Source organism: Leptidea sinapis, chromosome 23 (assembly GCF_905404315.1).
Source record: "Leptidea sinapis chromosome 23, ilLepSina1.1, whole genome shotgun sequence".
Classification (NCBI taxonomy): Eukaryota; Metazoa; Arthropoda; class Insecta; order Lepidoptera; family Pieridae; genus Leptidea; species Leptidea sinapis.
In genome coordinates this window covers 4,231,010-4,254,632 of record NC_066287.1, presented here as the reverse complement: position 1 = coordinate 4,254,632, position 23,623 = coordinate 4,231,010, and the positions used below count along the sequence as shown (strand labels likewise).

The 23,623-nt window shown below is 36.3% G+C and overlaps 4 protein-coding genes across 7 annotated transcripts in view; 1 reads left to right on the top strand and 3 right to left on the bottom strand.

Annotated features, from left to right (window-relative positions):
* Nucleotides 1-1,760, top strand: part of LOC126971412 (uncharacterized) — a 370,061-nt gene extending 368,301 nt beyond the window's left edge. For both annotated transcript variants that reach the window (XM_050817728.1, XM_050817729.1), the window contains exons 9-10: nucleotides 753-949; nucleotides 1,270-1,760. In XM_050817728.1, the coding sequence (XP_050673685.1) occupies nucleotides 753-949; nucleotides 1,270-1,403 (331 nt within the window). In that variant the 3' untranslated portion in view covers nucleotides 1,404-1,760. The remainder of the gene's footprint in view (nucleotides 1-752; nucleotides 950-1,269) is intronic.
* The window catches only part of LOC126971377 (uncharacterized), a 453,035-nt gene that overhangs the window by 120,042 nt on the left and 309,370 nt on the right, over nucleotides 1-23,623 (bottom strand). The gene's annotated exons all lie outside the window — the stretch shown is intronic.
* On the bottom strand, nucleotides 6,621-9,079 carry LOC126971417 (uncharacterized). Of its 2 annotated transcripts, XM_050817734.1 has the most exons (3): nucleotides 8,775-9,079; nucleotides 7,340-7,554; nucleotides 6,621-7,219 (listed from the first exon to the last, which is right to left on the bottom strand). In XM_050817734.1, exons 1-3 carry the CDS (start codon nucleotides 9,077-9,079, stop codon nucleotides 6,666-6,668), a joined length of 1,074 nt encoding a protein of 357 aa, XP_050673691.1. In that variant the 3' UTR covers nucleotides 6,621-6,665. The 2 variants fall into 2 exon arrangements, with proteins under 2 accessions (XP_050673691.1, XP_050673690.1); XM_050817733.1 differs by having other exon boundaries at nucleotides 6,621-7,554.
* LOC126971345 (uncharacterized) overlaps nucleotides 9,455-23,623 on the bottom strand; it is a 63,513-nt gene continuing 49,344 nt past the window's right edge. For both annotated transcript variants that reach the window (XM_050817600.1, XM_050817599.1), the window contains exons 14-20: nucleotides 22,100-22,225; nucleotides 20,145-20,253; nucleotides 16,504-16,572; nucleotides 13,479-13,564; nucleotides 12,702-12,781; nucleotides 12,042-12,154; nucleotides 9,455-10,903 (exon numbers count right to left, since the gene is read on the bottom strand). In XM_050817600.1, the coding sequence (XP_050673557.1) occupies nucleotides 10,781-10,903; nucleotides 12,042-12,154; nucleotides 12,702-12,781; nucleotides 13,479-13,564; nucleotides 16,504-16,572; nucleotides 20,145-20,253; nucleotides 22,100-22,225 (706 nt within the window). In that variant the 3' untranslated portion in view covers nucleotides 9,455-10,780. The remainder of the gene's footprint in view (nucleotides 10,904-12,041; nucleotides 12,155-12,701; nucleotides 12,782-13,478; nucleotides 13,565-16,503; nucleotides 16,573-20,144; nucleotides 20,254-22,099; nucleotides 22,226-23,623) is intronic.

Genomic DNA, 23,623 nt, shown 5'->3' with positions numbered 1-23,623 from the left:
AACCCCTTGCCTATCCTAATAATGGACGAAGAAACCAAAAAAAAAAAAATAACAAATGTCGCAAACGTCAGAGAATTTTAGGAACCAAATTCACCTTGTTACTTTTGTGTTAGTTTTTTTGTTTGTAAATTTCACTCTCATATTTTTAACGCGCCTGAAGAAGTATAACTTTAAAACAAAAAAACTTGTAGAATTTGCCTTGAGGCCGATGAAACGCCTCTTCATCTCCTCTGCGATTGCGGCTCACTAATGTATAAGCGTCCATAATCCTTCGTGACTACACCCTGCTTTCAGTGATGTTTGTAATACTCGCGACAAGAAGATACTGCGGTTCACAAACGCGGCAGGGCTTGACTACGAGCTATAAGTATGAGCGGCGAACACTATAGTTTAATTCTGGACGCGGTGTTAGTAGGACTCATTAGGACTAGACCATAGGTTCTCAACGTGGGCGATAACGCCCCCTTGTGGGCGTTTGAGACTTTCGGGGGGGCAGTAGAAGACCCAGAGAAAATAAGGGGGCTTTGAGATGGCGCAGATGGGGCGTGAGTATATTAAAAAATATAATCTAAAAAGGCAAAAAAATACACGAAAATACTCTAGAAAAAGACATTATTAATGTGGTCGATGAGCAAAATAAGGTTGAGAAACTATGGACTAGACAAATAGCCATCCTCCAATAATAATAGTGATACTATTGATTACCAATTATATATGTAGAAATAATAGACCTAATGTCTGGTATTCTTCAGATTAACTGCAGCCAGCTTCGAGATGGCCTTCCGTGACGACACAAACATGTACTTGGATACCGACTGCCAGACGAACCCGGTGGTGCAAGGATCCAGCCAGTCTGAGGACTACCTGTTCATCCCCGAGGCGGAGACAGCTGACGGTCTACGTGGCTCCAAATATTGCGGATCTAGTGCTTCTGATCAAATCATTGCATGTGAGTATACACAACATAGTATATTATATAGAAGGATAATAAAATTTACACTTTTCTCGTCAGCCTATTCTAAATCTCAATGTCAATCTTAGTCTTTTTTAATTAAGCGTTATTTTCCTGTAATCAAAATTAATTAAGATGGCCGCCGTGCGAATAAATATGTTTAGTTATTTAGAAAAGTACAATTTTGACTAGCAGTTGACATAGTTTTGTGTTATCTTTCGTATTATTAGGAGCTTGGAAGTGTTGGTAATTTTGGTGTGATTGATTCTATTTTGTGAGATGTTCATGTTTTCAAAATATCTGGTCTTTCATTTCAGCAACGCCACCTGGGCCGCTGTACGTGCATTTCCATAGCGACAACTTAGTCACAACTGACATCAACGAGTCCGGCTACAGATTCAATTATAACGTCCTAAACAACTGTTATCTCAGAACAAATACTTTCCCGTAATAGATGGCGCTGTAATAAAATTATATAACATGACTCCCAGTACTTTTATAGCTATTTTACATATAGTATTTAAATAGAAAACCTTTTTAGAATTACAAAACAAAAGAAACATCACTTTAAGTGTTTCTCGAATCTCTCCCAATTGAAAAAAGGGTTTAGTAGGTAATGCTGATGAAACACAGATGGCGTTACTCGGTATAGGCTCAAGTGTTGCCATATCTTGCTGTAGGTAGTGCTTTTATTTATTTAATAAGATTAAAAATTGTATTTAAAGAAATAAGGGAACTAGATGTTGCATTTATTTTTGTCAATAAGTAGATGTTTAAGATATTTTTTGAATAAAATTCTAAAAATAAATTATTATGTACTTTTTTGAATCCTTCTCAGCAACTCTTCTTTAATAGTTTTAAACAAATTTATAGAAATAAATCAATTTTAGATACCACTTCGTAAAATAAATGAATATTTTGAAGGGCTGTATCGACGATTCCATAATAAAAGAATGCATAATTTGATTGCAAATAATGCTTTATATTATCTCTTCAGCAACACACTATAAAACATCAGGTTTAAGAATCATTAATCAAGTCATTAAATTACAATAAATTTAAATAAGTATTTTACAAGCTTATAAATTGTCATTGAATCGCCACACTAGTCGGAGAATGTATCGTGATGCGTGGGTTCAAACAGATCTATAAACCATTGGCAGTCATCATTTGGCATTTCTATGGCGAACTTTGATGATACTCTAAAAATAACAATTTAATTATATAACCTCAAATTTATTAATATTCAATTTAAAAGAAAGTAAAAACATGTGAAAGAATTGTATGCGAGAGTGTGTGTGTTTATACTACATGTAGGTAGGAAAAATTTAATTGACTAGTTACTACAGAGTCCAGACACAGACATACCTACAAACTTATTTATACACAATTATTTACAGGTAACACAGATTCTTATGTAACTGTGTTATATAAGGACAGAAAGTGTTGCCAACTTGTAAAATAAATTCAATTCAAACTCTATTGAAAGAAGAGCTACAATATATTGTAATTTTATGATTTACTCAAGACTACATATCTAGGACTACATAGAGTAGGTATATTACTTGCATTCAATAATTCAATAATGCCAAGAATTGGCACAATTTTTTGAGAATTTCAGACATAAGGAGCAAACTAGCAAAGCCTCTTAATAACCTACTAAATCGTTAGCCGCTTTCATATTATTACCAGTGGGAGGCTCCTTTGCACAACATACCGGGTAGATTATGGGTAATGTGTAAATATTATTGTGTTGCGGTCTGAGGGGCGCCGTAGCTAATGAAATTACTGGGCAAATGAGACTTAACATCTTATGTCTCAAGGTGACGAGCGAATTATTGTGGTGGTTCAAGAATCCTGAACGGCACTACATTGTAATGTGCAGGGCACTCATCATCGGCTGAACGCCCTGCTCGTTTCGTCCCTTTTTTTCATAAAAAAATTTACTAAATGTGCCTGCACATTGAGAGTAACACAATAGGTTCATCCCGTTAACATGATTCGGACACTGCAGAGTTTACGATGAATGGTACCCGCGCGATGTATCCATGGATTAGGTATGACGACAGCATAAAAGAATTACCTGTTTGTGATTTGGTACTGGTGTGGCACGGACTAGTAAGAAAATAAGGAAAACAAGTCGATTAACGTGTAAATACATAGCCCCACGCACACACTTACATTACTACAGGCCGATATGCGGCCATTATGAGAATTGTCATAGTGTGACAGATCAGTTTGTCTTAATAAAATATTTTAAAAATGTCGTCATGCGTTGTGAAACGGTGTAAAAACGATACAATATAAGTATAAGTAAAACGTAATGGATTTCGGCTATCTCCGTTTTTTACAAGATTATAGCCGTTTTTTATAGTGACTGCACGTTTCATACAATCGAGTAAATCGCTTTTTTCTTACGGCCGTTCCCAATATTCAGTCTATCTCTTACTTGAGATAAAAATCGTAAGTATCATTGACTTTTCTGTCCCAATAAACTTATCGACGGTAACTCACCTTATCCGTACACGCTGTTTGTCAATGGGACGACGTATAGCTTACCAGTGATAGAAGTTTATATGGAAATTGTAATTCACGCGTCCCAATATAAGGCGATAAGAATGACTTATCGGTTATATTGGGACAGCTTATTACTGACAGTAGTAGGTAGTAATTTATCTCTATCTGTAGATTGTATATTGGGAACGGCCGTTAGATAGTTTGATAGGCTGACAAGAAAATACGCATGTAAATAATACGTAAAAATTTAAACGAAATTCCCCGATCACGAATCACTGAACACAGTTCATCCTAGACCACTCTTAATAATGAAACAATTTATATAACAATAAATTTATTTAAGTGATGCACAGTAATAATTTACAAATAAATGCATAATTCTATGACTAATGTAGTTTTTTATACACACAAAAATATAACTTAATCAACTAAAAGTATATTTAAAAGCTTTCAATATCTGAGTTTCACAAAAAATTATAAATCAACTTGATGTACCAATATAATTGGATAATTCATCCCAAAAGTAGGTACACAATTCTTATAAGACAACAACTTATAGTATGATAATTTACACAAATACAGGCCTTATTAATTAAGCGTATAAGAACATATTGGAAATAGTTTTTTTCATTTCTCATACTGTACGGAAAGTAATGTTATTTTGATCTGATTATTGGGTGGAAAATGCTACTTCCCTCCATAGAGAGGGAAAAACTCATACAAATTATTTCCCACCTAACCGGAATGAACTTTAAAAATAGAACTGCTGTCAGCTATGAAGAGTATTATGTAAAAAAAAACTAATTAAAAGAAATGCCATGTGACTTTCTAAACAGCCAGTGTGAACTTAGCGCAAACTTCTTTGAGCGGAATAAGCCGCAACAATTACGCGGTGAGTTCCATATTTAAAATTTAAAAAGTCGACATAAATTGTCTTATGTTGACAACTAATTTTAAATAGGTACTACGAATATTATTATATAATATCAATTAATAGTTTAGATATACAACTAGTTTTATTTTCCTCATATTCGAAATGAAAAGTAGAGTGTTTAACACGTGTAAAAGAATCAATTCCTACTCGGAGTCTTAATACCTCGGGAATTGATTCTTTCGACCCTCGGTTAACAATCTACTTTTCCCGCGTGTTTGAAAAAAAACAAAATGACTGTATTATGTTCACGAATTTTGGCACAGGACCACATTAACGGAAAGGCCGTTAATTAACGTTCTAAAAGGCAGTTAGCATACATTTAGCCAATAATTATCGATTTTTTAACGATAATCATATTGCCACAAGCCGGTTTATCAATGGGTATCTTAAGCCCTGTGGCCGCTTGGTTTAACACTATTATTCAAGCCAATTAATGCGTTAGTGGACATTTTAGGCGTTGAGCCTTAATTTTTATTTCTTTTTAATTTTATTAATCGAGTCATAACGATACCACACAATATCGGTATATATAAAAACACGATGTATTTTATTATAATTTTCCGTTGATGTAAAAAATAGAAGCGACATTGAAAACATCGAAAACACGAGTAATAACTCGTGACTACTCATGATGTAATTTTTAACCTCTGATGTTAAGAGAGGTGCCTAATAATAACTTCTTAATAGTGCATAATGGAATCCATTTTTGAAGGTTTATATTAAAAAATAATATAAAAATAATTATATACCTTCAGAATTTGGAAAGAAAATTAATTTTTACTGACATTAAAACATCACCAAAATACCCATTAATTTTTCAGTTGGAGCCATGCTAATCATTCAATCTAGATAAAAATTGTATGAAAATTTATTATTTGTACACAATTATTAACAAAACTATTTAACATGACATAATTTTGTTAGTTTTCTAAAGAAACTTGTATTATGTTTGTAATAAATTAAAAATGCTTCTAATTCTGAATTAAAGCTATGGCTATCTTGTGCGAGAGAGGTAACCTAGCTCCGCTCGATTCCTCAAGGCCGTTGGCTCGGTCCCCAGCCTTAGAGCGCTTGTAGACGTCCGTTTTTTTCACCGGATAACGGACCGTCAATAAACGGCTATCCTTGTATACATACAATTCCATGTCAATATCACCCATTTTTAAAAGAACGCAGGTAGACGGCACTCAATTAACAGAAAACAGGCAATACGTCCGGCAGCGTCAACACGCACCAATACACTGGCGTGGATGACCGCCATTTCTTACACCGGACCGGATCCGTCGCGCCGAGGGGAAGGGGTGGTGCATCCGGCGTAAATTGTTCGCCGGACCGATGTCCGGTGCATGTACACACATTCATTATAATTCATACACCACCGCGAATCCGGCAAAAAACACGGTCCGTTATCCGGTGAAAAAAACGGACGTCTACAAGCGCTCTTAAGGAGACTCGAACCTTGGTCCCTCAGCATTAAACCGGTGAAGTTTTTACTCAACAAAAAACCACCTACGCAGCACATACTCTATAATATAATATAATATTTTATATATAATATAATAAAAATATTCAAAAATATAGTTATATAGCTTTTCTTTGAAAGCTATTAATTAACAGATTTTAATACACAAAATATATAATACTGGTACATCGACGACGTAATATAAGCTACATATTATTATCACGGACTAGTAAAAAAATAAGGACTCCGTGTCACCTTAAGGCCTACGCAGACCGGGACGGCAAGGCAAGGGATTTTAATTTTTACTAATGGACATTCAACCGTACTGGTACAGAAATACGACATAAATTGCTATGCTTTAAAATGATGCCGTGGCATTGAAAGGGATTTTATCGCAACACGCGCCACAGGCTCCCGTGGCGGGATGCCGTGGCATACTGCGGTAGGCAACGGCATGCCACGGACTCCGGCGCTCGTAGTGATATACTGCGGGGTGCGGCGGCGGGAGTAGAGAAGCGGGGAATGCACACCAATATTGACCATCCATTTGCGCCCGCGTCTTTGACGACTGTGCTACGTGATTTTTTCGGAGACCAGTTTTTTACGTTTTTTATTCCAACATGGAGGAAAAATTAATAACTTTAGTTCAAGACTATGATTATTTATATAATATGTCATCAAAACATTATATGAACACTCAAATGAAGAACAATGCGTGGAAAAGAATTGGAATAGAAATGAATAAAACAGGTAAGTAAATATTTTTGCACTATAATTATATTTTAAGATTTAACACAGTATTAATGTCTATTTACAATATCGTTTTGCCATGGAATAGAGCCCTCATCAGACCTAAAGTAATCTTTAAACATCTCCCGTACTGTCATACCATCTAATGCATTGTTCATATTATTATCGTTTTCTAAATTAATGCTTACACTTGCTATATTTTGGCTTTCTGTGCTTGTACCACCTATGATGAAATTGTGTAAGCAAGTACATGCTAAAATGATATTATCAACATATTTTGGTTGAACCTGAATTCCTTTTTGACATAATTCGAAACGTTCTTGAAGTATACCAAATGCATTTTCGACGATACGCCTGGCTCTACTCAAACGATAATTGTATATTTTCATTGCTTCATCTGTCAATCGATCGCCACTAAATGGTCTCATAATGTTTGTGGTTAACGGAAAAGCCTCGTCTGCTACAAAAACATACGGCAACTCAAGATCTGTCCTCGGTAAACGTTTTTTTGGGGGAATATCGAGGGCATTAGAAGTCAATTTTTTTCCAAATATTGAGTTTTGCATTATACCTCCATCACTATTTCGTCCATATGATCCTACATCTGCAATCACAAATTTATAATTTGCATCCACAACCGCTAGTAGTACGATACTGAAAAACTTTTTATAGTTTATGTAGAGACTTCCACTATTGCGAGGTGCTTTTATCTTGAAATGTTTACCATCTATTGCACCGATGCAGTTCGGGAAATTCCATTTTTCATCAAATTCCATCGCGATTCGCGTCCATTTTTCCCTTGTTGGTTTTGGCATAACACTAGGTCTTAGGGCATTCCAAATGACTCGGCAAGTTTCATGTACGATAGAGCGCACTGTACTAAACCCCATGCGATAGCTGTAACCTAGAGACTTGAAGCTACTTCCCGTGATCAAAAATCTGAAAGATAATATAATTAGGGGTAAGTGAGGCAGAGTGAAAGACAGGGCACAGTTAAACAAAGTCAATTAAATAATACAGTTTACGTATTTATATATAATTATGAATTCCTCATGATATTTTTCCGTCACCGTAATGCCAGTGGTAATTTCTACTTAGAAAAAGATTAGCTCAATATAATCCCATAAACACAGCTGGTGCTAACCTAGTCACTATCTAAGGCCTTTTCCCATTACCTACTTATTCTGTTTCTATACCATTTTACCTGCTTATGTTTTGTTTTAGGTGAAGAATGCCAGAAAATATGGGGTAATATACGTAATAATTTTAGGAAAGCTCTGAATAACAGAAAAACAAAGAGTGGTGACCCGTACACAAAGCGACGCCCTATCAAGTTTGAAAAAGAGCTGGAGTTTTTGAAAAAATTCATTCAGCACAGAAAACAAACCTCGAATCTGGACTCCTCTTCAGAGGATACGCAGACTTCTTTCGCAGAATCCGCTGTCAATGATAATGATGAACGTTCAGTTTCGCGAATGACCAATGATTCACACCATTCCTTAATAAGACCAGAACCTACAACAACTGCTGAAATACTAAATAAATACATTGAATCGAAAAAGGAGGTGGACCCCATTGATTCGTTCTTTCAAACAATGGCTGCCACAGTAAAAAAACTACCAGAAAGAGTGCAGGTCCAAATAAAGAGACAAATATTTAATGTGGTAACTGACGCCGAATTAAAATACATAGAGGGAACTCCAGCTCCAACATCTGAAGATGTCTCTAGCTATGAAACCACCTCAGGCTCTGGTTATGAAGCTGCTTCGGGGTCTGGCTATGGAACCGCCTCAGGCTCTGGTTATGAAGCTGCTTCGGGGTCTGGCTATGGAACTGCCTCAGGCTCTGGTTATGAAGCTGTTTCACGGTCTGTTTATGGTACCGCCTCTGGCCCTGGCTATGAAGCTGCTTCAGGGTCTGGCTACAAAACTGCAGTTTGTGAATACGAAACTAATCTAAACTAGTAGGTACTCTAAATTAAGTAAAAACAAATAAAGATCCAGGGATTATCAGTGAGAAGGTTTATCAGTGCAAAAACTTGAAAATCGTTATTATGTGTCTACAATACATGATTGTACTTGGCAAAAAATATTGTTTTTTTTTTTTTAATTTAATAAAAGAAGAAAAAATAAAACTTATACAATCATTTAACTACCCACCTCAAACACAAGGATAATCTCTGATCGGCTTCAATGGGGTTGCGAAAATTGGTCCTCTGTTTTTCGATATATGGTCGACATATATTCAACAGTGCTTGAAATTTCTCATAATCCATTCTATGATAGTCATAAAATTTTTGCACGTCGTATTTTAAATCATTAAATAAATTATTGAATTCACCCTTTGATTCCCTTTCTTTCCATAAATTATCAACCCAAAATCTTCTTCTATCCCTATTATTAGCCTGTGCACCTTCTTCTTCATCTGCAATAATCGATATCAACACCAAATCCCAATCTACCATTTTAAAACTGAGGCACACCAACACTCGATCAAACGCAACTGAAGACTAAAAGTGTATCAGGCAGCAGGAGTCGCTGAGGCGTGCTTTGTCGTGCCGCGGCACGCCGTGGCATGCCGTGGCAAAGTGCTGGAATGCCGCGGTATCTAAGCGGCCAGTGTGCGCTGACTCACGGCAAAATCCCTTGCCTTGCCGTCCCGGTCTGCGTAGGCCTTTAGTTATCAGTGTAGCACCAAAACAAGCCGATTAACGTAAATACATAGCCCCACGTACACACTTACACTACTACAGGCCGATAGGCGGCCATTATGAGAATTGTCATCGTCTGTGACAAATCAGTTTGCGTCTCAATAAAATATTTTAAAAATGCCGTCGTGCGTTGTGAAAAAGTGTAAAAACAATACTATATAAGTATTTGTGGCCATATTATTTAAGGGAGAAAAAATTGTGTAACTAGTATCCCCCGTAACCGCACACACACTAGCATAACGGTGCTTCACTTGCTAATATCACGGCGCGGAGTCCTTCTTTTTTTACTCGTCCGTGATTATTATAACAATAGTATTAAAAATATAAATAAATATTATGATATTACATTAATTATTACAAATATTTTACGTAAATATTGACGTTTTACTCTACTCAGACTTCATCAATAGTTTTACTAAATCATTCGATATTATTGGGTTGTTCTAACGCATAACAACAATATATACTCGTAAAACATAGAAGAGTGACGCGATCTTTAATAATTACTTTTGCTATGCAATTGGAAGCAGTTTTAATGCATAGCAACGAACTATATGTTTTTAAACTTTTATCATCGCTCAAATAAAAAAAAAAAAACAAAACGAATTAGGCGCCATGTGGACAGATTGATGTACTATTACTGTCAAGTGTCAATGTGGCAAGAGTTACTTGCCGCCTCCGCAGTCCCGCCGCGGCCACAATTCATGCAATTGGATTGAAATACCGGTATCATATGAATAAAAATTATATCGTAAGTACTCGTCATACAATTTACAACAGCAAGGAATTATCTAGAAACATTTACAGAATTACATTCAACAGAAACAATACAAAATGGCGTAACTGAGATACTTATAAAGAACAAATTACGTAACGACGTGTCTCTTTCACTGTGTTAAAATGACACATTGTCGTACCCTTTACAAAAATATGCCTTCGATGTGATTTCGGAGCGATTGGGAATTTTGTTTATATCGTATTTCCAAAGTCATAAAGCCTAAATTTCAGATTTTTGATAAGAAAGATTTAAATGAAATGTATTTTTATAAATTTATTTTAATTAAACCTTTCATTTTTTCAATAAAATGCATTTGAATCTATCTAATTTCATGATTTTAATCTATGATTGTTATGCTGTTAAGTGATTATAGGTAAAGTTTTAAATTTGCATTAATTCGACAAAAGTTATCTTAAAAAAGAATAAAAACATGCAAATACTTGGTACAGTTTCTTAACTGAGAGAGCAAAGGTATATGAAAACATGAGGCTATTTGAAACTAGATTATTCAAATAAACAAAACTGTTTCAAACCTAATTATATTTTCTTAAATAAATTTTACATTCTCTAAGCTACACTTATATTGAGCTGCAGTCATCAAATGCGGGTAGAATGAAAAAAAATCCTACATATATTGTAGTTATATTTTTACAAAAATAAACATTATTCCTTTAATATTATGTTCTATAGTAAGGTGGTCCTCTCGTTACGGTGTATGTGGATAAGGGGATCCCCTTGGTTCCGTAGATCGGCTCTGGTGCGTTCTCGTATTCAACGTCGTAGTATATGCCAGTTTGGTTCTGAAAATGTTTAAGTTTGCTATAAAAGTACCGATGTTTATTTAATAATGCATCTATTCTTGAAGATAAATAGAAGGCATTTTAAGGCTAAATATATTTCTAGTATGGTGTGAAGAGATATCTGCATTCATGATATTTATTTCGCAAGAGACACTGTCAATACAGGTTAAACGAAGAGTCACAGTACTTCTTTTATAATTATACCTAAATGGGATATTTATCGTGATTTTAACATAAGAGTTCCCGATAATTTGCCAGTCTATCCATGTCCATGTCACATGTCACTGGTCGGAATATCGGGATTTCGTAATGGATATGGGAAGGTTCCCCCCTCCCTAATTTGTAAAAAGGGAGAAAGAAAGGGAAACGCCTACAATTTGGTTCTGGTACTCACCGGACGCTGCCGCGGCACGCTACACTCAGCTCGTGCGTTGTGATATCTGTCCTAACCTAACCTAACCAATTTTTATAAATTGTAGTTGATAGAGCTTTGGTCTACGATTATAATGCTGCTACTCTTATTACAAGGTAATGCACAGCCTCTCGACTCCAAGACAGTGCTCATGTAGCGTTTTATTACGTGATATACCGGTTTTAGGTTAGAATTATTTTTCGTTATTTTCTTGAAAACGGTGTAATAACCTTGTAATAAGAGTAGCAGCATTATAATCGTGGACCAGAGCTCTATCAACTACAATTTATAAAAATTGGTTAGGTTAGGACAGATATCACAACGCACGAGCTGAGGGTAGCGTGCCGCGGCAGCGTCCGGTGAGTACCAGAACGAAATTGTAGGCGTTTCTCTTTCTTTCCCCCTTTTTACAAATTAGGGAGGGGGGAACCTTCCCATTTCCCTTATGAACTCCCGATATTCCGACCAGTGACAAATGACATGGATAGACTTGCAAATTATCGGGAACTCTTATGTTAAAATCACGCTAAATATCCCATTTAGGTGTAATTATAAAAGAAGTACTGTGACTCTTCTTTTAACCATAGTTACCTGCTGTAATGTATTGACAGTGTCTCATTATAATTGTGGACTAAAGCTCTATCAACTACAATATTTTTTACCTCCTAATTCCTGCTACGAGACACTAAGTACAACCTTACTTGAAGCTATAGTAAGTATACTAACGTGCATACTCCTCGATCGAGACTTGGCTCGCGGTACCAGTAGATCGGCTCTGTCTTGAACGTGGCTGGACGCTTCGGATCCGCTTGATTCGCTCGCCATATGCTTGGAGTAGCCTGATAAGGAAGCGAGTTAGGTACATAATACGTAAAAACTACTTAAACAAATTTAGACTGGAATAAATTAAATACTATTTAATAAAATAATTGAAGTCAAAACCCTACGTAAGAATTAATTCCTACTCCGTGCCGTTAATGACTTTTTTTTTAAAGAAAATAAGGGACGAGACGAGGAGCACGTTCAGCTGATGGTAATTAAAAGACCCTGCCCATTATAATGCAGTGCCGCTCAGGATTCTTGTAAAACCGCACTACAATTGCGCTCATCATCTTCAGACGTAAGATGTGTTTCGGTCTGAAGGGCGAATTACTGGGCACATGAGACCTAACATCTTATGTCGAAGTGTATAAGGTGACGAGCGCAGTTGTAGTGCCGCTCAGAATTTTTGGCTTTTTCAAGAATCCTGAGCGGCACTGCATTGTAATGGACAGGGCGTATCAATTATCATCCTCCGTCTTGCTTGTCTCGTCCCTTTTTTTCATTAAAAAAAAGTATACAATGTTTTCTTACGACAGACAAAATATTTATTGATATTTATCTTACCATAGATATTGTGGAGTGAGGCGGAGGTGTTTGCCCGTGAAGTATTCAGAGTACCCGTGTGAGTGCCTTGTAGTCCCATCCTGTGAAAAAGGTATTTGTAGTTAGTTAGTCGAAAAATCGTGTCTAAAACACTCAAAAATCAGAGTATCATTCTCAGCAATTTCCTCCTCGAAACAATGATTTTTGAGTTTATAACTCATTTTTAATTGGAGCTGCAATTCTACTTATCGCACTGATGATCGCTTCGCCCATGTTAACGCGACGTTACTCCTAAGGGAGTGCCACTCCCTCCTCTCTCTTCCCAAGAGAAGGCCTCCGATGAAGGCTTAGCGGGCACTTCCCCAAAGCCAACCTAAGGTGGTGTTTAGTGGCTAGGCACTTAGATTTCATGGGAAACCCACCTTCTTAGATTTAACGTGGGAGAAAATGAAATAGGAAGCATTATACATTGTTTTGGTACCAGGCGATCATCGTTGAAGAAGAGATAGAGAAGAGTCTTATGTATGACGCAAGTATACCTTAATATATTCTAACGTCATGCGCACGACGTATTACTACAAAGACACCAGGAGAACATAAATATGGTAGCGGTGATAGTAATGTCTTTCATAGCGGTTGAAATCATACCCAAGATTTCATCCTAGCAACATATATCAGGACTTCATAGGCAGTTTAGAGGTTCATGCACAAATCAGGTTTCATTTCTGACATATGTACTTTGTACGCACGCAATTACTTTTTGTGTTAATAATGAAATAATGTTCACAGGAGTCTCACCTGGGCATTGGTACCGGCGGCAGCGTGGGGTACGGAGCGAACATGGCCGACGAAGGCCTCGTCGACATCTGAGCGGGTTCCGTCGGCTGTTAAGTTACAACACGCAATTAAATCATGTGTTACATTATCAAAATACTCATCACTTTATAGGAGCTTTAGAATTGTGTATAAGCATCTGTACAAAGGGTTTATGTTGAATTCCCATAGCTCTAAGGTAATAAGGAAACCGTCTATGAGAATCGAATGGTGTTTTTTTTGCTCTTCTTATCATTCATCCAAATTAATAATCAAATATCAATGTCAAACACCTTTACGAAAAAATTGGCAACACTATCATACATACTTAGAGCTTCTAATTATGTATTTTCATATCATTTCATTTATTTATTATTAATTATAATTAAATACATTGTTCTTCATGCCTAATATAAATTTTAAGTCTCAGTCTCAAAAATAGAAACAAAGAGGCACCTATAAATTAAATTCCTCTGGATGGCTCACTAGGAAACCCTGTGCAGAGCCATTTTATTTAATGTTAATAATTAACGAAATAGAACTAAGACTGACACTTAAACAATATTTATCTAACTTTAACGCATACCTATCTTATAATAAGAACTCTATAAAATTAAATAATAGTAGATAAAGTAAATAGTTATAAACACAAACATAATTAAATATATAAAGTTATATTAGTTTTGAGTTAATAATTTTCTCGGTTTCATCATAGCTGAATTGTAAAAGCCACTCTCGTACTGTAGATCTTACTTTGTATGAAGAGAGGTCCGCAATTTTTATTTTATTATTTACTTGGTTATATATTGAAGGTCCTAGATAGCTAGATGATTTCGACACATGACAAGTATTTTAGTACTTACCTAATTATCAATGAGAATATGTCACTACCTAAATTTTATTGATAATTATGTCCTTTGATTTAATTTGTAAGTGTAAGTTTGGCAACGTCGCTAAGATTAGGACTTGGCATACTGGTTACAATGAAGACACAATGTAAATTTAAAAACATTTTTTACACCCATAATATGCATTTTAGAACACATGTTTTTTGGACTTTTCTTTTTCTTTTTAGCTATAGCTCACATAACTTTAGGGTTATGATCTATAGATCAATATAAACACGTTGTATACAGCGTGGCACTACAATGGCGACATTAAATGAACACACGGGTAGAACTACTCAACCGTAATCATAACAAAAAAAGACGTGTGGCACTCGGGGACTGCCGCGGTAAAGCTATTGCATAGCATTTTTTATCAATTTATGCAATTAAAATTATTTATGTAGTATTTTTTTTGATAAAATTAATTTTAAAAAAAGCAAACGGGAAGTGAGTAAAATTTAAATTGCAAGATTTGATTACAGATAGACAACGGGACAGGTAAAACTAAATAAAAATGCTTATCATAATGATAAAAATTAAAAAAATCAAGATGTAACCCAGGCTCGAACCTGCGGCCTTCTGCACAAAAAGCATACGTGATAACCGCTGTTCCACGGCAACTGTAATGACCTAGCCGAAATATCTATATACGTCTAGTAAGTGTTAGATTATTTTCGTTACGGAATTTCTGGATTCGGTCTCCACGCTCAAGGCCCGCGATAGAAGCTATGCAATAGCTTAATAAATTAAATAAAATTTTCAAATTTTCAAACAAACAACCCGCCGATAACTGGATGCATGTAATGTAGCCCATGATATGGATACAACATGGCGGCTGTTAAAGGAGGCCCACACTGATCCACAGCGCCATCTAAAGTAACGAGAGAATCGCGGTGATATAATAGTCGTGCCATATATTTCTATACACTCTCTACGAACGCGACTCCACACGGCGATGTTATTAATACTGGCTTTAGAGCGCCCATTTTTTAACTTTGATCATTACAGAATATATGCGCTCTGTATGGTGATAAAATTTCTGTTTTGGAAGAGCGCTCGCACGGAACGCGAGAGGTCGCGGTCCGAGTCCCGCATCGTTTATAAATTTTGTTTTCAAATTTTATTTGTGTAATAAATAATCCCATAAGTGAGTGTTATCACTTTAAAAACATAACAAATTGTTTAGTTTTGTAGGAGCGACATCTCAAGTCAATTTATATACAAAATCACACTTCCTTAAAATAGAAAGGGCCCAAAGAGCTATATTGAAAGTAAGTAACTCATTACCAATCTACCATCCCACTACAGAACTCAATAAACTATCAAAGGTTCTAACTGTGCGTCAGCTTTATATCCTGCATACAGTTTTAAGAAAACATAGCCTTACCAGTTACGATCCGGAAAAAAATAAAGCGCAACGGCGAAAAGATAGAATCTGTAAAAAATTTTTGTTTAATACTAGATTCTCCCAAAGATTCTTCTGTGTTCAAGGTAATAACCTTAACAACAAGGTAATAACCTTTACAATAAGGTAAACAAAGAGCTGTCAATTTACCACCTCAACAGAACTAAATGCAAGCGTATCTTGACAGAGTGATTACAGAAATTGGACTATACCTCAACTGAAAACCTTCTACACTAATAGTAACTGAGAGTAGAGTACGCCCACACACACACACACACACATACACACACACACACACACACACACACACATACACACACACACACACACACATTTTATTACTAGTAATTTACAAATTTAAAGTCTTCTATTGTTATGATCTATTGTTGCTCTTCTAGCTACTAGTACAGATGTGTACTATTTTAATCATTGTGATCCTTATATCTGGGGGTGAGGTCCTGGTGATCTGTAATACAGGGTCAACCTACTTCAGACACCAGCTCCTCACAAAATACTAATTCTGTTAAAAACATGTAACACTACTGTACTGTTTTAGCTTTAAGATCTTTGTGAGGAGAAAATAAATAGATATATTATTATTATATACAAATGTTGGGGTTGAGCAGGTCATCTTTCAATAATATCGTTAATAATTTTTTGTTTTTCAAATTGGACACACTGGACTAGAATGAAAAGGAGAATTAAAAAATGAACAAACCGCATAATGATTAGCCTGTGCCATTGCCTCAGCAATCTGAGCCCATCGCATTCTCTCCTCCAATGTCACCTGGAAATATAAAAACAAATATATATATTAGAGACAAACGACCTTTTAAACAAAGAAAAATCATTTATTCACTCAAGGTCAAAAGGACACTTATGAATGTCAATGATTTTACCACTACCTCGGAAAAGTTGAGCTTTAATGAGATTAAGTGGCAAGAAACTTATTGCCACTATTTAAAATATATATTAATAGTTCCAGCATTTTATATTTTATACAGTGTATGTTAAGTGATGCACCAAAATTACTTTAAATTAATATTTAAAATTGACTCTTGTGTAAGTAAACTCGAAATTTTTTTATTCAAGAATGCTTATGCTATTATAGTTTTTCATTTAATTTACTGAATCTACTGTATGTTCGGCAAAAATACGTCTGTGAGACGAATCCAGGAAGTAAAAAGGTTATAGACAGTCTCTCAAAGAAAAATTTAAAGAAATAAATATTATGACTGTTTATTGTCAGTACATTTATGAAAATTTAATATATGTTCGCAAAAATCGTCACCTTTTTGCTCTAAATAGTGATTTTCATTATTATAACACTAGAAATAAGGGATTGCTTGTAACTAATTCTAGTAGGCTTCATAAGATACATAATAGCTTTAAGGGTAAATGTATACACTTCTACAATAAAGTCCCAGCCACTGTTCAGGCATTATCTATAAATAAATTTAAATGTTTTATAAAAAAATGGCTCTGTCGTAAATCCTATTACTCCACTGCTGAATATCTAAATGATCGGACAGCCTGGGACTAGATTGTGATTATTTTATAGCGATTGTACAATATTGTATATTTTTATTGAAAAGAGCGCAAAAAAAGAATGCTGGGAGAGTTTCTTGCGCCGCTTCTTCTCTCTCAGAGCGCCATTTGTTTCCGAAGCGGTAGTAGTATCTAGTAGTATAAGAAATGACATCAAAAAGAATTCTAAAGGAATCAATTTTGAGAAAATAAATGCCTTTTTATGCCTTTTAAAGAAGAAAAATACGTCAGCTGTATCCAGCCACAGATATACTGCTATAAGCATTTCGGTGACACGAACTCACCAGATTTCACCCATCCCAAAAAGTGTCTAACTATAATCTTAATATATATAAATTACATGACACGTTGTTTGTCCGCGATGGACTCCTAAACTAATTAACGGATTTAAATGGGGATTACTTCATGGAGTGCATTTTAGTCCAACTTGAGAGATAACATAGTTTTTATTACGATTTGGGACCCATAATTATTTTTATTTCCAATATTTGTTTTGTATGGACATATTTTCTGCGAGAGAATTTATTGACGCACGGTTTGACAGTTCTGCCGTGAAACAATTTCATTATAACAACAGGGAGCATATTTTACGAAATAGTTCTTGATGTTATGAAATATTATTGACAATTCATAAAAAAACAGTATTTTATTTATTATGTACAGAATAACTTCTGTCGGGTCAGCTAGTATATTATATTTTTTAATTATTTATATATCGCGTGCGCCAGTCATGAGCATGTCGGTGACGCGAACCCATAAGATTTTCCCCAACCAAAAAGTGCCAACGCGACTAAAGAAGTTATCACTTCAAAAACAAGAGACTTGATCCTGCAGACATTCTGTCTAAACAGTTTTCCGGGGCTATGTTAGCTTAAGACTCTCTCTGTAAATGACTAATAGTTATTTATGCAACTATTGTGTAATAAGGGGTATTAAAACACGAATGTTAATGATAATAGTATCACATGAGTGTTTTAATACCTAATTATCAACAGTTGCATACGAGACTTTATCTACACCCAGAATATGAATCCTCTATAAAAGATTCTGATACAGTTAACTTACTGCTTACATTAAAACAGCGAGTCCTTGTAGAGTAACCTAATATCATTCATTACTGATTATATACAAATAACCGAAGTATTAATGAAACAATTATTTATTTAAATAGTAATTTACATTTTGTATAGTGCATAATTATTAAAATTCACTAGAATATTATGCTCTTTTGCAGCGTTTAAACTATCTGGCGGTGTGCTGTCAAAACTTGAATCGCTCATTTATATAATAATTATATTCATAATCAAATATCGAAGAAAAATAGCGGGGATTCGAATTACCTACTTTTCTTTTACGGCGCGCAACGTTCTGGCAGTGTGGAACGCGCGTAAACGAAAATGTTCTTTTTTTTAAATTCATACAGATACCACGCATCGAGCAATAAGAATGTGGCTGTTTGTTGAAACTCTTTGCGCATGAAGGGATCGAAAAAAAACAAAGGAGTGTTGTTATGAAATTCAGTACAACATTACAACACTCGTTTGGATGATGTAATGGTTATTACGACATTGGGTGTTTTAATGTTGGCAATAAGCTAACTGTTTCAGAATCTTTAATAGAGGATTTAAAGCATGGGTGCAGATAAAAATATAAATACAGAGTAGGGATAAATACTTACGTATTAAGTATTAATAAATAAACAAAAAATAATGTTGTTATTGTGGTATATACATACATGGTATAGCATTTATCGAGAAACTTCTTCACTCGCAAAGCCACCTTGTGGAATCACTAACCGACTGCTTTTTTCCCGAACCGATACATCTTAGGGACCTTCAAGAATAAAGCATACTCCCACCCTAAAGGCCGGCAACGCATCTCTGGACCCCTGGTGTTGCGGATTTCCATGGGCATTGCCTCACCATGTCCAATTAAAAAATAGTATCAAATCAAATTAAACGTAAATTTCAGGGTAACGAAAGCGGGCTATTTAAGCATTGTCAAGTGTTGTCTGGCAATATTTAAGCAAATTGAATATTCTATACTAAAAGAAAATTATTTTAATAATAAATTAAAAACAGTTATAGATCATCCCCGTGTATACGCGCGCTGTTAGTCTAAACCGGCTGCATATGCCTCGGGCATCCAATGCGTTCGGTGAAAGAACAACAGCTTACATATTACCTAGACTGATTAATAAACTGCCACGTGACTTGACCGACTCGTTGACTGAGACTAATTTAAAACAGAATTTAAAAAATACTTTTTAAGACTTGACTGACCACCGATCAACTTATCGTGCTTAACTATTAATTATTGTATCTTTTATTTGTAAAATTATAATGTATAGCTAAGTTTCTAACGATTGTGAAAATTTAGCAATAATTGTACAAACCTCAGTGGTTTTATTGCTTTGAAACCGCAATGTAAAATTTTTGTTTTTTTTTAATAAATATATATATAAAAAAAACGTGATTCTCTTGCCCTTTGCCCCCTCTTATTTAAAAAAATGTAAGTTTAATTTAATATGATTAAATTATTTTTATGCAATAAGAGAATTTTTTTTTATTGTAAAACTTGTATATAAATTGAAATTTACTTAGTTCTCGTCCATTGCTTGTGGTTCAGTAGACACATGAGTTACAAGTCGAGGCTTATTGTAGCTGAAGTATGATACAAATGGTCTAGTTGATCAGCTAACGCCAGGGTGTCGATTTAGCGTGACGGTGTGCGCGCACATCGTTATAATTCACCCTGATGACTTTCCCTAACGCGCAAAAAGAATTATAACTTCAAAAAAAAAAAACAAACCTGATAGGGCGGAAGACCCACTGGCGGAGTTTTGATGGTGTTGCTGGCCATATAGTTGAACACTGGGGATCCCATTCCCATGGCCTTCTGTTCCCGACTCCATTTGCGGCTGGAATCAAACGATGGTTATTTTTCTACTTGGCATAATTAGGATGATGTAAAAAAGGATGTTACCGCTAATTCAACCGTCCAATACTAACAAGTAACATCTATAACAAATCTTGGTAAGTATTTGTTGTAAGATTATTCCATAATACGACCTGTAGTGGTTAGCGATCCTACCTACTAAGCTAGAGGTGCCGGGTTCGAATCCCGGTAGGTGCAAGCATTTATATGATGAATATGAATGTTTGTTTCCGAGTCATGGATGTTTAAATGTATTTATGTGTATGTTTATATGAATTTATGTATGTTTAAGTAAGTATATTGTATTAAATATATCATTGTCTTGTAACCCATAACACAGGCTACATATGCTTATCTTGGGGCAAGATAATTTTTGTAAAAAGTGTGTCAATATTATATTATTATATTATATAATAGCACATATATTCAAATTTTAAATATAAATAAAATGTTTAGTGTGGCACAGGTCTTCAGGAACCGAGGGTCCATACCGCAATGGCTTCGCGATGCTTAATTTTCAGCGGCCCTATTGCAATAGAGATAGTGTTCCGGTGGATGGCAAAACCAGTGTGTAAGTAACTGCGCAATTAGGGTAAAATTAAACTTGTCCAATTTAACCTCCAGGAGACTCAAGTTTGAGCATTTACCACTAAAAAAACCATTTGTCGTATCACCGTTCTTCGATAACACTTCCCTAAATCCTCGCCTAGTATTAGAATACTGAAATCTCGAGCGATTGCCAATTCCGCGGTCATCTAGAAGGCAAAGCCCAATTGGCTTCGAAGAACCGGGGCGTCATAAATAGAGCACGGCAATACTTAGAGTCGACCCACATTTTAGCACTCTACAAATAGCACAGTTCCGGCCACATTTGGAGTTTACTGTCATCTCTGGTATACATGAACCATTTGACAGCGTGCAACGCAGGTCTGCTCGAATTGTCGGGGACCTGTGAACGGCTGGATCACTTGAGCGTTGAGTAGAGACGTCGATTCATTGTGTGTCTTCTGCGGCATTTATTACGCGAAGTGTTCCAAAGAGCTATTTGATCCACCTTCGCAAAACAAGCCATATCTGGTAGCAATACATTTGGATATCAGCCCCACAATCTGGATATGTGGCGTCAATCCACAGTGAGGTTTTCAAGAATTTTCTTCCACGCTGTGGACTGGGCTTCCTTGTGCGGTGTTTCCAGGACGATACGACATGGGTACCTTCAACACGAGCGCGTACATACAAGAGAATGTAGGCGGCGGTGCAGAGGAAGGTATTGGTTTTTTCTTCGCGCTGAAGATAATATAAGAAGTACCATTCATTTTAAGTAAGATTCATCAATCAGTTTAAACGATCCAGTAATCGATGGATAATGATGATCATTGATGGATGCTCCGAAATAACAAGAAAATACACAATATGTCAACTGCCTACAAAGTTATATGAAAGCGGAAGCCCCAGGATGGATCCTTGGGGCACACCGAATGTTACTGAAAAGGATTCACGATTGTGAACGCCAAATTACAAATCTGCTGTCGATGACTGGTATAAATATACAAGAATTGCTGGTCTAAATGAGGAAATCCGATGGAGAACCACAGTTACCGACATAGTCCACATGGTTGCGAAACTAAAGTGGTAGTGGGCAGGGCACAAAGCTCGACGGACAGATGGCGTTGGGGCAGTAATGTCCTCAAATGGCTACCACGTACCAGAAGACGCAGTGTTGGTAAGCCCCCTACAAGATGGACCGACGATCTGGTCAAGATCGCCGGAATACGTTGGATGAGGACAGTTTTCTGAGTTTGTTGTTTGTGTGTTTTTGTCTCGCTTACCTCCAAGCGGTGAGCGCAGCGAGTGTGAGTGCGATGACAAGAGCTGCGGCGAGCGACGCACCTACGGACACGCCCACTACCTCTCCGTCCACCTCACACCCTGAGCCGTAGTAGCCCGACGAACAACTGGAACACAATATGAACATAAAACAATTTGTTATTTTCAAAGTGATCAGTTATCACTATTATGATATTGGTAATTTTAGCTTTTAGCTTAGCATATATGTATGAATGTGATAGGCTTAAGATACTTTATACGCCTAGATAGTCTCTGGCTGTTAGACAACCGATGAAAACAGGACAGGTTTTTGTATAGGCGTTTATATATATTGTTCGGTCTTTGCATTGTATATTGTTTGGTAAAGTGCCAGTTAATTTCAACTGTGGAGATCGAACTTGCTAAGGTGCCATCTATCGCTACTGTTCTTCAACCCTAAGTTGAAACCGGTAGCCAACGGTGGTGCTAGGCGCGACAATCACGTGACGTATGTGTGGACGCAACTCATAAGCCTACACAAGTTCTCTTCCGCTTGCGACCGCCGTACGAGAAGGTGCCGTCCGAGACGTTCTGGGCCGCCCTTGGTTCCTGTAGTGCCGTGCACCGGTGGATGCTGTGTGGCGCGGAGCAGTAAAGGTAGGTGGTATATGCATTGTTCCCCTTTTCACGGTTGCTTTATTGCGCCTACCAAATAATCTAAAGTCCATTCTTAAAATCGAACTTATAATTTAGTATTTGTGACAAGCAACGTCTTACAATCGCGATTTGCATGACACCTTTTGTTACTGTGCGTGCATTGCTCAAAATATAAGTATTTTTTTCTTTGGCACTGCACAGTATGCGCATTCAGCCAAATATATAGGTTATCTCTAAACTCAATTTAGGTCGACGTTTTCAAAGCTTTCATAGTCTATCTAGGGGTATAAATGATCTAAGGTGATAGGTTTTCTTTCTTACATGGATATAGAAATAAAAATTAACATATTGAAGTGCAGCTACGGGATCGATTGACGAATGACATAACAGCTGGATTCTAAGTTGGTAACGTAATAGGTTATACATAGAATGTTAGGCCACATTAGCAAATAATTTAAAATGGCTCTCTAAGAGAGAAGAAGCCGCGATGATAATAAGGGACGAGACGAGCAGGACGTTCAGCTGATGGTAATTGATACGCCCTGCCCATAACAATGCAATACCGCTCAGGATTCTTGAAAAACCCAAAAATTCTGAACGGCACCACAATTGCGCTCGTCACCTTGTGACATAAGATGTTAAGTCTCATTTGCCCAGTAATTTTACTAGCTACGGCGCCCTTCAGACCGAAACACAGTAATGTTTACACATTATTGATTCACAGCAGAAACAGGCGCCGTTGTGGTACCCATAATCTAGCCGGCATCCTGTGCAAAGGAGCCTCCCACTCTCCCAGCATTCTTTTTTTGTGTGCTCTTTTTAATAAAATATACATTGAAAGTCGGTAGTTAGACACTACGCTAGTAATGATGCTTCGCCTTTTTTGTCCA